General features: G+C 39.7%; 2 protein-coding genes across 2 annotated transcripts in view; both read left to right on the top strand.

Moving 5' to 3' along the window:
• The window catches only part of LOC306858939 (uncharacterized protein), a 429,579-nt gene that overhangs the window by 396,301 nt on the left and 16,568 nt on the right, over positions 1–16,710 (top strand). The gene's annotated exons all lie outside the window — the stretch shown is intronic.
• LOC306858403 (uncharacterized protein) lies at positions 10,711–15,168 on the top strand. Its single transcript, XM_079398933.1, has 5 exons — positions 10,711–10,994; positions 11,233–12,468; positions 12,884–12,987; positions 13,290–13,393; positions 14,057–15,168. The coding sequence occupies exons 1-5, from the start codon at positions 10,871–10,873 to the stop codon at positions 14,190–14,192; spliced, it is 1,704 nt and encodes a 567-aa protein (XP_079255059.1). The 5' UTR covers positions 10,711–10,870; the 3' UTR covers positions 14,193–15,168.

The raw sequence follows: 16,710 nt of genomic DNA, 5'->3' as shown, positions 1-16,710 counted from the left end.
TTACAACAACTTATACACATCTCATTGTCTAATTATTTAAATAATTATGTTCACTGATTTGGTAGTTAACAAATGTAAAAAAACCAAAAAAACAAGACTTTTGATGTACAGTTGACATTTTGGTGGAGCTGCATCTCTGCCGGATCCGTGAGCATCATGTCTCCCGCCGACGGCCGAACACCGAAGGAACCGCACCGAGTCTCACTAAGTTCTTGCTTCAGCATCTCATGTGAAACTCATATCGCCTGGATGATAATCCTCCAGTGTAAAGTGATCGTTAAATTACACCGCGGTGTTTGAAGCAGATGCATTAGTGAAGTCCAGTCTCTTCAGCTGCACTAACGCACCAAGGCCCGGAAGAGCCTCGATGTCCTGACAGGCTGGAGTTTGTGCAACCTCCACAAACAATAATTTACCATGACAATGATAAATTGAAATAAAAATAACTACCGAAAACACACTGACTCGTGCGCGCTCAAAGCAGAGCGCGGCACACGACTCCCTTATGTGACGTAATATGACACGATGTTGAAAAAAAGCGGTTTTTGAGAACTCTGTCAATGAAAGCCTCACTTTTTTATCTAAATTTGTGCCCTCGCGTCTTGTAAAACATTTTCAAATCCTGCATTAACGGTTCATGTGGTATTTTCATACAAGGTTATATATTCATTTGAAAAAATGTTTTAACCTACAATATGCACTTTAATGATGAGAATAATAAACAGTAAGGAATATAAATGCATATGCAAATTTTACTCTGAGAATTATGTACATGTTATGAACTTATATCTTCATCTACCAAGAGAATGTATGTATGTGAAAATTATATATGGCCTTATAGGTAACTATTGTACTTCATTTAGGGCAATATGTGCCATATATTACATTTCCATAATGGTTTTAGGAACTGCAATAGTGTAATAACTCATCACCAAACACCAATGACTTGTATAGACACTATAAGGACAAAAGTGTTGGGACACCCCCTTCTTTAGAACAGAAAAAGACACTAACAAAACTGTGGCAACAAAGATGAAAGCATAGTTCATGTATTTCCATCTCTGTTGAAAGTTTTGGATGTGTCTACACGTGCCTAACCCTTACCCATATGTACAAGTCATTGGTGTTTGGTGATGAGTTTTTGGCTCAAGGTCTGCATATAAAGTCACACCAGAGGTGTTCAGCTGGGATCAGGACTTGGCTTTCTGCAGACCAGTCAAGTTCTTCCACACTGACTCAATCAATCATGTCTTTCTGAACCGTGTCTTATACACAGAGGCACTGTTATGTTAGAATAGAAAAGGGTCCTGTCCAAACTGTTGCTATAAAATTAGAAGCACTCAGTTCTCTAGAATATCATTATATGCTTTAACATTAATATTTGTACTCGCAGAAATTACTAAAGTAGTCAAACCTGTTCATTAGAAGGGGATGACCCAATACTTTTGGCAATATAGTGTAAGTGTACCGTAGTGATTCGGGATAAGACAAAAACGCAATTTTTTTTGTGACAATTATTTCAAATCGGCAGACCAATCACCAGTCGTGCCTTCTGTTTTCAGCAAGGTAATGACTCCAGTGAATTACCTTTAAACACTTTCACATCTGAAAGGAAAAATATACAGGTTCCACATGTGATTTTCAGATGGGAAAGTGATGAGAAATTTATAGCAAAAATGGACCTAAATATTGATATCACACTCACCTATCATATTGCTTCTGAAGGCAAGGATTGAACCACTAATTGTGCACAAAAAAACAACAACAAGAAAACATGCTCTTCAGATACAACTATATTACGATCATTTTGAAACCGCTAATCTGAAACTTGGCTGTGTTTACAGCTCAATTCTGTTTAGGTGAACATTCATCTTGTTTCTCTTTTTCATTCAGAGGAAGTAAGATGATATGGTTTGGTCCAATCCTCCAGCCTCTTGTGAGGATTTAAACATTATGAAGACAGAGGGAATCTGTGTACAGTTTGCTGTGGAAAATTCTAAATCTATTAATAAACGTGAAACTGAGAATTAATTGCTGCAGGAATTATCAGTTCAACACACAAAACAAATTTGCAATCTTCAGTGAGGATGACCCAAGCCGGATTTCCATTCAAAGTTGCAAATTTAACATATGCGCAAAATTGGAATATCGCATAAAACGTTTGCAAATAAGCACCGTTTCCGTCCAACGAGTCAAAGAGAAAACTGTCACTTCCTGATAAACTGGCATTAAATATCACTATCCCCCAGTTTCTTCAGCCTAGTCCCAGACTAAAATGTAATTCTAAGATGTTTCAACTGAAATAAACTTGCACTGACTGATCTTAATATAATCAGTTCCATTAGTTTGTCTCAAGATGCACACCAGTGATGTTTTTTTCCTAAGACATGTTAATAAAAATTACTTAAATGTCCTGATTGAACTATGGCCTAATCCTGGCTTAGTCTAAGCTCTGTCTGTGATACCAAGCCTAAGAAAAGTAGAAATAGTGTTAATACTAAATATCAGTTCAACGCTTCATGTTGTATATTGACACAACACTTGTGTTTCACACAAAAAGTGTTACCCTTGAATACTATAATTTAACACTAACAGCAGTACAGTGTGACAACAACGTTAAGTGTTGAATACTGTTAACTTTTAACAATATATAGTGTTGAATTAACATGAAATCATTGTTAAAAATGTAACACTTTCGAAAATGTAACAGTAACACTGCATAGTGTGGACACATAAAAGTATACCATTAGTGGAATCGTCAGTAAATTTCAGACAATGGTTAATTATTTATTTATTATCAGAGTGGGAAATGTTTAATATATGCAGCAATGTAACAGAAAGATTGTAATATTCAATGTGATGTCATTCCTTAATGTTTAGAAAATCGCTGTGAAGTTTTAGCATCCTACCAGGAAGGAAGGAGTTCTTCAAAAAAAAATATAAGAATAATATCTGTCATTGTGCTCAATGTAGTGTAAGGGAAACAGGTCAATTTTTTTTTAAATAGCTTGGATGTAGTAAACTACTTTTGCTATGTTGCTGTAGCTTAGCTTGCTACATTTCCCAGGGCTGTAGCTTTAGTGTAGTGAAGCTTCATTTAATGAGGAGTAACTGTTAGCTTAGCTCACTACATTTTCCAAGTAGCTAGCCCAACATTGAAAATGACCAAAGAGTTTAGATATTTTTCCTATTTAAAACTTGACTCTTCTGTAGTTACACAGGGATTAAAGTTCTCCGTCGCTACGACGGATTTCCGTTAATTGCAACGAGTCTATGACGGATTTCCGTCAATAGCAGGGTTCCGCCTGTCCTTAATGTCTTAAATTCACTTTTCACAATTTTAAGGCCGTAAATAGGCTTACATTTCTCAAATGGTGTAATAAATGTCTTAATTTCAGTTGGAATAGGTCTTAAATTAAGGAAAGATGAGGTGTATTCAGCCTGCTGAGGGGGATGTGATCAAAGCCTTCTGTCACGGTACGCCCCCAGGAATGGCGTGGAAAGACGAGGTCAGGGTCCAAATGCAGGTAAAGCTTTTAATAATATAAACTGAGGCCAACACGGCACAACAAACATTTCAAGACAATGGTAGATAACATGGCAAGACAAGTAACAAATATAGTACGAACCCACACCGAGTGGTGGGAGAGGGGAGACTAAATAGTCTGTGACAAATGGGGAACAGCTGTGGGTGTACAGAGTGTGATGATGATGCGGCAGGTGTGTGTGATATGGCAGGTGTATGTGATATGGGAGATGAGTCCGGGAGAACGGGAGATAGCGGCCTCCTGTGGGGCCAGGGAGAAGTACAGGACCCGGACTCGTGACACTACCCCTCCCCTAAGGAACGGCTTCCAGACGTTCCACCAACCGCAAAAGTCTGGAGGGAGGTGGAACCGGGGGATGGTGAAACAGGGGGAGGGATGGCGGGCCAGGTCCGTGTGGAGACAGAGGCCGAGCAGGAGACCGGGGCGGATTCGGAGGGTTGGACCAGGGAGACTCCAGCCAGACAGGAACTCCAGCGAACGGCCAGGGTGGGACCGGAGGAACAAACCAGGCAGGCACCGCCGCCTCGGGAGCGCTGAGAGCGAGACCAGCTGTCTCGGGAGCTTCGTGAGCGAACGCCGCGCTCTCGGGAGGAACGGGAGCGATCACAGCTGTCTCGGGAGTTTCGTGAGCGAACGCCGCACTCTCGGGAGGAACGGAAGCGAGCACAGCTGTCTCGGGAGGAACGTGAGCGAGCACAGCTGTCTCGGGAGGAACGTGAGCGAGCATAGCTGTCTCGGGAGCTTCGTAAGCGAACGTCGCGCTCTCGGGAGGAACGTGAATGAGCACAGCTGCCTCGGGAGCTTCGTGAGCGAACGCCGCGCTCTCGGGAGGAACGTGAGTGAGCACAGCTGCCTCGGGAGCTTCGTGAGCGAACGCCGCGCTCTCGGGAGGAACGTGAGTGAGCACAGCTGTCTCGGGAGGAACGTGAGTGAGCACAGCTGCCTCGGGAGCTTTGTGAGCGAAACCCGCGCTCTCGGGAGGAACGGGAGCGAGCACAGCTGTCTCGGGAGCTTCGTGAGCGAACGCCGCGCTCTCGGGAGGGTCTGAAGTGAGCTCCGCTGCCTCGGGGACAACATCAGCGGGCGCCGCCGCTTTGAAGAAGCCTGAAGTGAGCTCCGCTGCCTCGGAGACAACATCAGCGGGCGCCGCCGCTTTGAAGAAGCCTGAAGTGAGCTCCGCTGCCTCGGAGACAACATCAGTGGGCGCCGCCGCTTTGAAGAAGCCTGAAGTGAGCTCCGCTGCCTCGGGGACAACATCAGCGGGCGCCGCCGCTTTGAAGAGGCCTGAAGTGAGCTCCGCTGCCTCGGGGACAACATCAGCGGGCGTCGCCGCTTTGAAGAGGCCTGAAGTGAGCTCCGCTGCCTCGGGGACAACATCAGCGGGCGCCGCCGCTTTGAAGAAGCCTGAAGTGAGCTCCGCTGCCTCGGGGACAACATCAGCGGGCGCCGCCGCTTTGAAGAGGCCTGAAGTGAGCTCCGCTGCCTCGGGGACAACATCCGCGGGCGCCGCCGCTAACTCTACCCTGAGGCCCGAGCCGCTCATCCACAGAGCCAAGTTAATGTAACTCTCCAGCGACTCCTCGGGGTCCCAGTAGGGCATCAGGGTTTTGAAGGGCTCGGCCAGGCCTCCGTGAAAGAAGACCATGAGGCAGGTCTTCTCCAACGCCGTCTGCCGAGCCAATCCTCTGAAGTCCCTGACGTAATCCTCAATGCTCCGGTCTCCCTGGCGGATGCCAAGCAACCTTCCTGCTGGACCCATGATTGGTGGGTTCGTTCTGTCACGGTACGCCCCCAGGAATGGCGTGGAAAGACGAGGTCAGGGTCCAAATGCAGGTAAAGCTTTTAATAATATAAACTGAGGCCAACACGGCACAACAAACATTTCAAGACAATGGTAGATAACATGGCAAGACAAGTAACAAATATAGTACGAACCCACACCGAGTGGTGGGAGAGGGGAGACTAAATAGTCTGTGACAAATGGGGAACAGCTGTGGGTGTACAGAGTGTGATGATGATGCGGCAGGTGTGTGTGATATGGCAGGTGTATGTGATATGGGAGATGAGTCCGGGAGAACGGGAGATAGCGGCCTCCTGTGGGGCCAGGGAGAAGTACAGGACCCGGACTCGTGACACCTGGAGTGGAGTGAAAGCATGTTCCTCTCTCCTCTCGAAGCGTTCTGTAATCACTCCGCTTTGGATCCACTCCGGGTTTTCTTTTCCCGCTCACGGAAAAAGTGCTCCGTGTGCTCAATCCATTTTAAAAGTTATTCTAATATGTTTATTTTTTGCATGTCAGGCTACAGCTGAGGTAGAACTATATTTCAGATAGCATGGACACACTTATAATGCAGGAAGGCTCCGATGTATCAGAGATCGATAAAAGTGTAATAAATAAATGGAGATGGGCTTGGCTTGGCGAAATGGGGGAGAATGGCAAGCCTTTTAGTTCGTGGGCTAAAAAAATCAAACAGCCAGGTACGTGTCTTTGCACAGTATGCCACAGGAGACTTCAATATGGCAATAATGGCAAAAAAAAGTGCTAGCTCGCCATCAATCAGAAGCTAGTCACAATGCTCTACAGTACACATGCTCCCTGCCTGGTGCGACAAGTACCACAACGGTGGTTAATGCAGGGGCGTAGATTACGCGGGGGACGCGTGTCCCCCACTTTTTATAAAAAGTAAATTCGTCCCCCGCACTTTTTCATTGGATAGTTGTGTTCTCGGCAACTTGAGGTTTTAATGGAGCAATGTATATAAATGCAGAATGATTTAAAATTCAAAGAGACAGGATCATTTATACATGACGTTTACGTTTCCATGGCAATCAGTCACTCAGTTTGTGACGTCACGACATGCCCAGGCTCGCGCCCGCGGTCCCGCGCTGTCTCCATCATTCATTAGAGCTCGAGATGAGTTCAAAGCGGCAAGAAACTCTTCACTCCTTTTTTACGAAGAAGTTAAGCAGCGTAAGTTGGCATGTGGGATCCGAATAGTGTTGCACAATGTTGAGTGACTCTTGTTGAATAATTAGCGATTTTTTATGTTCATTATATGGAGAAAACAAAAAACTGCCTGGACAAACATGCACTTATTTATTTTCAGTGTATTTTTCCGTAACTCTTTTGTAACGTCTTTTATTTTAACAGGTATGTATGTTATCAGAACCCTTCAAATAAGAATAAAGATAATGCTGAACTGAGATTTTACAGCGTTTGCAGCATTGTGACACTCTGCCAATACTACATGATGTATTTCAATCAAGTATGCAAGCACTGATCTGATACAGGACCGATCTTCATTTAGGGGTGCTCTGTCATTATTGCACTAATTTTACGTTTTTTTGTGTTGTCAAGAATGAACAAGAAACAGTCAGCCTAGGTTTGTTAGCAGAATCAGGACGACACGCAAGAAAAACAAACTTCACAGCTGAGAAGAACTGTTAGAGTGGCTTTTAACACCTGGCTGTTTATATATTGTATAAAATCTATTAATACACAAGCGTTTGTTGGATTATATATGGACCAATCATAGAAAACACAAAATTAGTCAAATATAGAAAAATAAAAAATAACATTAGTATGATGAACAACTTATCATTTTTAACTACAGTAGGTAATTATTAGCTTGCATATTGGTTGTTTATTAGCACTTAAGAACATATTAATTCTGTATTCTTCATGACCATATTCTGCATCCCATAATCTTAAACTTAACAACTACAACGACTACCTTACAAGCTATTAATAAGCAGTAAATGAAGAGTTTGAGGCAAAAGTCATAGTTAATAGTGAATATGTGTTTATCATTCTAAAGTGTTAAATAATAATTTAGGATAAAAATGATTGGTTATTGTTCCTGCAGTGTACTTAATGTGTTATTTTCTTCTATATGTCACTATTCCCTGTATGTACATGTTTCAAACACTACTTTATTTGCTGTAGACAGAGGCAGAAGTGAATTCAGAGTTGAGAGTGAATGAGTTTCAGTGAGGCTTCAGAGGTAAAGATTATTTACAGCATTGTCTATGATAAGATATTTATTTTAACATAGAGTAATCAGACTAATGTATAATAGAACAGAACAGAATAAAGAAGTATGTGAATGTGCAAGTATCCATTACTGTGTGCCATGTACTCTACATACAACACTCACAAAATACAATCTGAAATATGTCAACAATAGTACCCTTATAAGGACATCTTTGTAACTTATACTCAAAAAGGTGCATATTAGTACATTAGAGTACCAATATGTACCATAATGTACAACTATGAAACTTTTTGGGGTAAATAAGGTACAAAGATGTGCTTTTAAGGGTACTGTCCCAGTGACAAGCTGTTCTATTTCTTTCTTTTTTCTATCTTTCTTTCCTTCTACTTTATAATCATATATAACAATATAATCATAAAGCATATTAAGCAAAAAGGTATGATTAAAAATAAAACCTGTCAATTAGACAAGGGTTAACTGAAAAAAAACAACAACAACAAAAAAACAGGTATAACACTAGACACCCCCCCCCCCCCCCACACACACACACACTTTTGAAATGATGGCTACGCCCCTGGGTTAATGCATCTATGGCCGACCGTGTGTGTGATCTAAAAGTGCGCATATGTTCTTTCATAGCGGAGCATGACCTGTCGTTCACAATCTCACAACCGCTAGTTAATTTAATGCAATCAGTTGTCAAAGACCAGAGTGCACTTTCAAGATTATTAATTATTAAGAGTTTCACAAAACATTGTTTGGTCTTATAAGATAAATAAAAACATGCACTGAAAAGTTATGTTGATGGTTGATTATTTGTCAAGGTATGTATAATTTTTTCATAGATGATAAAATAGCTTTTAAAATACGCAAACTGGCAATATTAAAGCGGTTTAAAACATCTTCCACGCTATTGGTCTCGACTATTTAAATAAAGTGTTGGTTAAAGGAATATGACTTGGCCTGAAAAAAAATTTCAGTCAGAAGAATTTTTTTCACTTTAATCCCTGAGTTACATCGTGTACTAAAACTGATGAAAAATTAAAAGTTGTGATTTTCTAGGCCGATATGTCTAGGAACTATACTCTCCTTCCGGCGTAGTAATCAAGTAATTTTGCTGCCGTACCATGGCTGCAGCAGGTGCAGTGATATTATGCAGCACCTGGAAGTTTTCCCCAGGTATATCATAACTTGTTACCTAGCTGGGGACTATTTTCAGGTGCTGAAAAGTTGAACTTGGAGACAAGGCGTGGCGGCAAAACTTTAACTGAGAACACGAAACTCACAATGGAGAAGAAAAGAAGCTAAAGTAAAAGAAAAAGGATATAACGAGACTAGGTGGTTTTTCTTCTCATTGTGGTTAAGTAGCAGCTGGCATGTAAGCCAGAGCACTCTGGAACGGCGCTCGAAGAATTCACGAGCAAACAGCAGTGGCAAAAAGCATGGCTAAAAGCAATGACTAAAAAGCAAAAAGCATGGTTTGATGGTGTCCTGAGTTTTTAACCCAAATCATAAATCAACATGTTATCTTATCAGTCACATGGTCCAAACTTTCCCACTCTTGTAAAGTATAATATTAGACATGATTTCTATAACCAGAATATGATACATTTGTCAAAGAATGAATTGGAAGAAACATTTCAAGCAATAATTTTCACACTGATACATACCAAACATGACTATGAACCATTAAGCTATCCAATAGTTATTAAAAATACATACATAATGAGTGATTACGACATGATAGTCAACTGTGTGGGTTACATACATAATATGGAGTTATGCATAGAAATCATTAGTTACTCATAAGTCCTTTTAAGATGATTTTGGTGCATAAAACAGTTTCTGTGCCATTCTGTAGACGTGAGAATGTATTCTGTGAAGAACAAAGATCAAAAAGCATTTGGAAGGAATTTCAGTCTGGTTCTTGTCCTGTGTGGTTGGGGGAAGTCAATCTAAGGAAGCTCATGACTTATAGAATGGATTTACATGTGATGGGCATGCTGTGCATCTCTTTGATCATTAATCTTGGTTACTTGCCCCAAATTTGACAATCTCCTTCCTGAGTTGGAATTATCAGTAAGTTCATGTTCAAGTTTATTTGTATAGCGCTTTTTATGATACAAATCGTAGCAAAGCAGCTCTACAGGAAATTAAGTTTCCACAATATATTTATATATTGCAGAAACTTAATATATTTAACTTATGGCATAATTAGGTAATTCTGTATGTTGTCTGAGCGTTGGCATCCTCTGAGGGGTTGGCATCATCTCTTCTCGGGTGTTTGGTCATCTCAGATCATTAAGTGCTCCTTTTGTTTTAATGTTGCAAACTGTTCTGTGAAAGAGGTTTGCTTCAGACTCATGGCGCCAGGGTATCGTGGACAGATTTATGACATTGTCTTGTTATCCGGGGCCTCTCTGTGGAATTTGCTCTTTTGGTCGTTCTAACACCAATCTGATCGATTCTTAAATTGTCTGATTCGCTCTGACATCAGTAGCATGTTACATTTTACTATTGTGTCCTTTATTTCCTCTTCCAGAGAATGACTAGACACCTGGAAAAGGATACACTCCTTTTCCCCCGCTAGCGCACTAATTCCCCTTTATCGCTGCATTGAGAAACTCCTTCTGACATCAATAATGGCATTTTGAGCAGGGTCTGTCCTTAAAGGGGTGATTGACTGTTTTTTCTAGGCTTGATTGTGTTTATGGGGTGCAGTCTAACATGTGTTAATGCTTCGTTTTTTTTAAAAAACACATTGTTTTTTTTTAAAACACATTATCTCCGTTTGCATTGAACATTCAGCACCCCAAATTTGCAGATATTGTTTATGCTCAAACAGCAACATTACACACTAACTAACGTTAAAAAAGTGAAATAGCAATCAACCACCCCTTTAAGCTACACAAAATAAGCCAAAACAGCCTTATTGCCAATATACTGCTCTGAAATGCGCAGTTAAATATCACAATAAAGAAGAACCATGATAGCCTAATCTGGTGGTTTAAACTTTTAATTTATGTTAAAAATGATAACATTGTGCACTGTGACATAGTAATTATCCTGTTACTCTTTTTACTTTTTTTAGCTTATACTGAGCTTACTCAGCCTTGCTTAGGGTAATGTTGTGACATACATGTTTCAGCAAATTTCCTTTTGAACTCAGATGCACTTGATGATAATTCAGAGTAACATGATGTTGTGTGATATCCTCCCATTTTGCCAGTTTGTAGAATAGCATCAGGGAAATGTGTATTTGAACACATCAAACTGCTGTTCATTTGAACACAAATAAATCTCAACGGTAGAGACACAGAAGTAGTCATGGAACCAGAACAAGATGTTGAACAAAAGACCAATAGCAGCTCAAATGAGAGGGAACTGGACAGAGATAAAGCTGTTTTTGTTAATAAAGACCAGAAAACCCAAGAGAGAGCCCAAAACCACAGTAAGCAATCTTTTATTGTGAATCAGAAGTTATTTTAACTGTAGTTTGATTATTTTATTGGTGTGATTTGGTAGTTAAAATGTCTGTTTTATTGAAGTTTAGTTTAGTAGTTTTTGTTTTTAACCAATGTATATTTTCAGATATATTTATCATATTTATGGACACACTTTAACAGTTCATGTACTTTAAATTAAAAATGAACCTTCCTAATTTTGATTTTGCTGTTCCTGTTTTGCAGGAGTTGTCTTGAGTACAGCATGCTTTGGCTTCATATGCATTTTCCTTTTGGCTGCCATTGTAGTACTGCATATCAAGCTCATGGCAGATAAAGATATAAAAGTTACACACATGTTACAGTCCAATTCAAGATGTCAACCTGAGAAAGACCAGCTACAGAAAAACCTCAACTCTCTGAGTGAGAAGAATCAGGAGTTGAAGAAAAGAGTCAACGATCCCATTTTTGAAATAACCCAGTTACAGAGAAAATATGACTCTTTCAAACAGAAGAATCAGGAGTTGGAGAAAAGAGTCAATGATCTCTCTTCTGAAAAAAGCCAGTTGCAGGAAAGTCTAGACTCTTTGAATCAGACGAAACTGGAGCTGGACAAGACAGTCAACAATCTCACTTCTGACAAAAGCCAGTTACAGAGAAGTTTTGACTCTTTGAATCAGAAGAATCAGGAGTCTGAGAAAAGAGTCAATGATCTCTCTTCAAAGAAAAGCCAGTTACAGAGAGATTTTGACTCTTTCAAGCAGAAGAATCAGGAGTTGGAGAAAAGAGTCAATGATCTCTCTTCTGAAAAAAGCCAGTTGCAAGGAAGTTTTGACTCTTTGAATCAGACGAAACTGGAGCTGGACAAGACAGTCAACAATCTCACTTCTGAAAAAAGCCAGTTACAGAGAAGTTTTGACTCTTTGAATCAGAAGAATCAGGAGGCACAGAAAAGAGTCAATGATCTTACTTCTGAATACGGCCAGTTACAGAGAAGTTTTCAATCTTTGAATCAGAAGAATCAGGAGTTGGAGAAAAGAGTCAATGATCTCTCTTCTGAAAAAAGCCAGTTGCAAGGAAGTTTTGACTCTTTGAATCAGAAGAATCAGGAGGCACAGAAAAGAGTCAATAATCTTACTTCTGAATACGGCCAGTTACAGAGAAGTTTTCAATCTTTGAGTCAAAAGAATCAGGAGTCTGAGAAAAGAGTCAATGATCTCTCTTCAAAGAAAAGCCAGTTACAGAGAGATTTTGACTCTTTCACGCAGAAGAATCAGGAGTTGGAGAAAAGAGTCAATCAGCTCTCTTCTGAAAAAAGCCAGTTGCAAGGAAGTTTTGACTCTTTGAATCAGACGAAACTGGAGCTGGACAAGACAGTCAACAATCTCACTTCTGAAAAAAGCCAGTTACAGAGAAGTTTTGACTCTTTGAGTCAGAAGAATCTAGAGTTAAAGACTGAACTAAAAAAGATATTTGAAAAAGGTTTGTAGCACATGATTTGTATGTACTTGCAGTTCAGATAGCACACGTACGTCTGCAAGATGTCTGTTAAAGATCTCTTGATCTGGAAAGCATCTGCTGTCTACACACATCTGGCAGACGTCTTCCAGATGTCCGTTTTACATGCATTCTAAATCATAAACATCTTAAAGACATATAATAGACGTCTATTTGACATCTAAAAGGAAATGTCCTATAGACGTATTGCTGATGAGCAAACACCCTAAAAAATACGTCTTGCAGATGTAAATGCAGACATCAAATAGACGTCTCGGAGATGTACGTGTGCTATCAGGACAGTACAAATAAAACTACAATTGTATTTTGTTTTGTTTATTGAAAGCAGCTGGTTTTCTTTTCATATCCATTTTAAAAAGTGTGTTGCTGTGTATTTCAGAGTTGTTGTTCTGGTCCAGTGAAGCAATGAACTGGTCTGACAGCAGGCAGTACTGCAGGGATCGTGGTGCCGATCTGGTCATTATCAAAAGTGAAGACAAGCAGGTGCGTTTCGGAGCAATTCTGTGCACATCTTTAAATAGATTTCCTCATACAAACAACCAATCAGTAATGAAACCAAAATTAACTACAATGTCTCACATTTTAACATTTATATTAATGCTAGTAAAATGTTGTACAAATATGCATTGGACGTATCTTTTGTTAGTCCTTGCTGTTGAAAATGTATTATTAATATTAGCAACTGTCTTTGTTCTATATCAGTTAAATAATCCCAGATAAAGAACACAAATGTATTGAAGGTCAAAAACACTGAGATTCTCACTCATGTCTTGTTTTATACACAGAAGTTCATTTCTTCATTTGTCAAGGAGATTGTGTGGATCGGTTTGTCTGACATAGAAAACGAGGGGAAAATGAAATGGGTGGATAATTCATCACTAAGTCAAGGGTAAGTGTTAAAACACTCACAGAAAACCACTGTTGAGCGTATGCATTTTAAAGGAACACTCAATCTTTATTGAAAATAGGCAAATTTTCCAACTCCCCAAGAGTTAAACAGTAGAGTTTTATCGCTTTCGAATTCATTCAGCCGATCTCCGGGTCTGGCGGTAGCACTTTTAGCTTAGCTTAGCATAGATCAATGAATCCAATTAGACCATTAGCATCGCGCTCAAAAATTACCAAAGAGTTTCAATATTTTTCCTATTTAAAGCTACGCCAGAATGAGAGTATAGTTCCTAGCCGTATTGGTCTAGAAAATCGCAACTTTTAATTTTCCGTCAGTCTTAGTGCACGATGTAACTACAGAAGAGTCGAGTTTTAAATAGGAAAAATATCTAAACTCTTTGCTCATTTTTTGAGCGAGATGCTAACGGTCTAATCAGATTCAATGATCTATGTTAAGCTACGCTAAAAGTGCTACCGCCAGACCCAGAGATTGGCTGAATGGGTTAGAAAGCGATAAAACTCAACTGTTTAACTCTTGGGGAGTTGGAAAATTACCCTATTTCCAATAAAAATTGAGTGTTCCTTTAAACCCGTATTTTTATATACTTGCATGACTTAGTAAATGCTTAGAGTTGTTCAGGAACCCAATCTGTACATTTTTCAGGTTTTGGTCTGGGAGGGAGCCAAATAATGCCGGTGGAGACGAGGACTGTGTTGATCTGATACCTTCAAATGCTGTCCTGAAAAACTGGAATGATGCCCCATGCTCACTTAAGAAAAGAGGGATTTGTGAGAAGTAGCATTGCTTCCGTCATCTTCCTGATATTTAATAATGCTTTAACTATTTTAGTTCTTTTTATAGCATCATTTGCAGGTTTCTGACAGGAAAACTATTTTAATAATACAATTATAATTCATTTTATGATTTCACTGTTTAAAGGAGTTTCTTACTATCAATGATAAGTATGGATTACACAAACCTAAACCTATGGTTTAAGATCTGTTATTTGTAGGATCCAGATTTGCATAATTACCCTATAATTTGATTTACATAATGACTCTTTTAGTTTGATTTGTACATGTATCTACTTTTCATAACAATGTGTTTGATGCTTTGCATCTTTTCTGATCCAAACAATATCCTTACAAACTGTAATGGTACAAATAACTTTCTTTAGGTGCCGTTCTCCACCCCAGCGACAATAAACCTTTGTTGAACTAACCACACAGTGCATTTTGTGCAACTTTAATCAACTGTTATGAAATATTTTTCAAGGTAGTGAGGCACACCCGTTTTTCTGCTGTTTCACTACTTCATCTGTTACAAGTGTGATGCAAAAGGGGAAAAACTTGCAGCATTTCACAACTTTATACTTTGTTTTATCAATCTTTCTGGCCTGTGTTTGGCTTTTACTTTAGGGTGTGGACTGGATTAATAAATGGAATAGTTTCTCTGGTTTGTTGGTATAGTGACGTCTAAATAATAACGTGGAATATTGACCTTTTTTTCAGGGATAATCTAAGGATTTGCAAGTGTTTGCAGACCACTTACTGGTAACTAAGAAAATGCATTTTATTTACTTTCATTTATACTCAAACTGCTTACATCAACAGAGTGAAAAAGTCAGAATTTCTCCAGTATAGCAGAGGAGAATGAAATGTCCTTCGAGAATAATCATATATAGGGTTCTACGAACAATTAGCACTGCTTTTATATTTGGATATGTCACTACTGTTTGTGGAAATAAAAGATGCTGCTTGTGCAGGACAGGATGCAGAAGTGACTTCAGCTATTTTCTTGCAACTTGCATTTATACAAGAAAAAAAAATGATTTCTTAAATCTTAAGGTGAAACAGAAGTGGGTGTACATGTGCATACAAGAGCACAGGAAAAAACACACATATACAGAAAGAGAACACTCCACTCATTCAAGTCAGTTTAATCTGAGGTTACACATAAACTCAAGAAGACACAGGTAAGGATCATGCTTCAGTCCTTACTGTAAGTGAAACAATCAGCAAAGGGACATTTCTATTATAAATCATGTAAAACTGATGGAGTTCTGCTATAACATTAGGACTAATAATCTGTTTATCCTATCGAAATGAGGAGTAAAACAGAAAATCATTTTGCCATATGCTGACATAAAATGCTTTAATCTTATTTCTAAGGTCAGGATGGACATACTTGGGATTTTTTTGGCTGCACTTCTGTCTGGGCTGTGTGTCACTTATTTCATGTAATGTAGATGAGCTTCAGACATGAGGGAGAGTAAGATCCATGTGCAGTATTCATCAATAACCCTAAAAAAGAGCAGGTACAATGAAACAGGAACAGAACTGAAGCCACCAACACTAGGGCTGTATCCGAAATGCCCCCTAGGGGACAGCCATTTTAAGTGGTGTTTCGAAACCATAGTGGATGATCTCGAGTGCACTCATTCAATCCCACAATGCACCGCAAAAACGAGTGTACAACCGATGTACACTCAACAGCTAGAGAATCCCCAGAATGCACTGTGAGAGTCGCGCGCCGAGTGAATTCTCGCGTCTCGCCAGAAGATGGCGCCCGCAGCTGAATCATCCATTCATTCATTTTAGAAGCGCACGTCCACGGCGTAATACAACACAGGTACAAATGAATTGTAAATTGACTATTAGGGTTTATACATCATTTCCGTGACAGAGTTCAAGTTTAATCCTTAACACTAAGTGCACCGGAAGGACTGCCGCTTTTGCATAGTTTACTTGCTGTTTAATAATCATTTGAAACGGGCAGCTCCAGTAGTAAGACTTAGTGCACTTAGTTTAATCTTACTACTGGAGCTGCCCGTTTCAAATGATTATTAAACAGCAAGTAAACTATGCAAAAGCGGCAGTCCTTCCGGTGCACTCAGTGTCTGAATTCACTCACTCGTTTTCATTCACTCCTTCCATAATTGCCTCCCGGAACTAAGTAGTTAAGCTACGTTCAAGCTACCCTACCGTTACTACGAAAGAGTAGCTAGCTACATTGAAACTACTTTCAATTTTTTTCTCCTCCTTCTTTACATTAGGCTACAAATAACTGAATAATTGTTAATAAAGAATTATGAAGTCATAATCATCATACGATCTCTTGTCGGTGGAAAGACTGTAAAGCCGCGAGGTGCGTTATATCACCACAGATGGCGGTAATGAACAAATTTAGTTTGTGATCTAGTCAGAAGAAGATGCTGCGCTGCTTCAATGCATTACAGCTATTGCCCTCATCACATTTAAGGATTTTCTATATTGTTCTTCAATTTTGTTCCCCGTATATATCTACTATTAAACCAG

Source organism: Barbus barbus (assembly GCF_936440315.1).
Source record: "Barbus barbus genome assembly, chromosome: 39".
NCBI classification, from domain to species: domain Eukaryota; kingdom Metazoa; phylum Chordata; class Actinopteri; order Cypriniformes; family Cyprinidae; genus Barbus; species Barbus barbus.
Note: the sequence above shows the minus strand (reverse complement) of the source record. Positions and strands in the feature narration are given on the sequence as shown.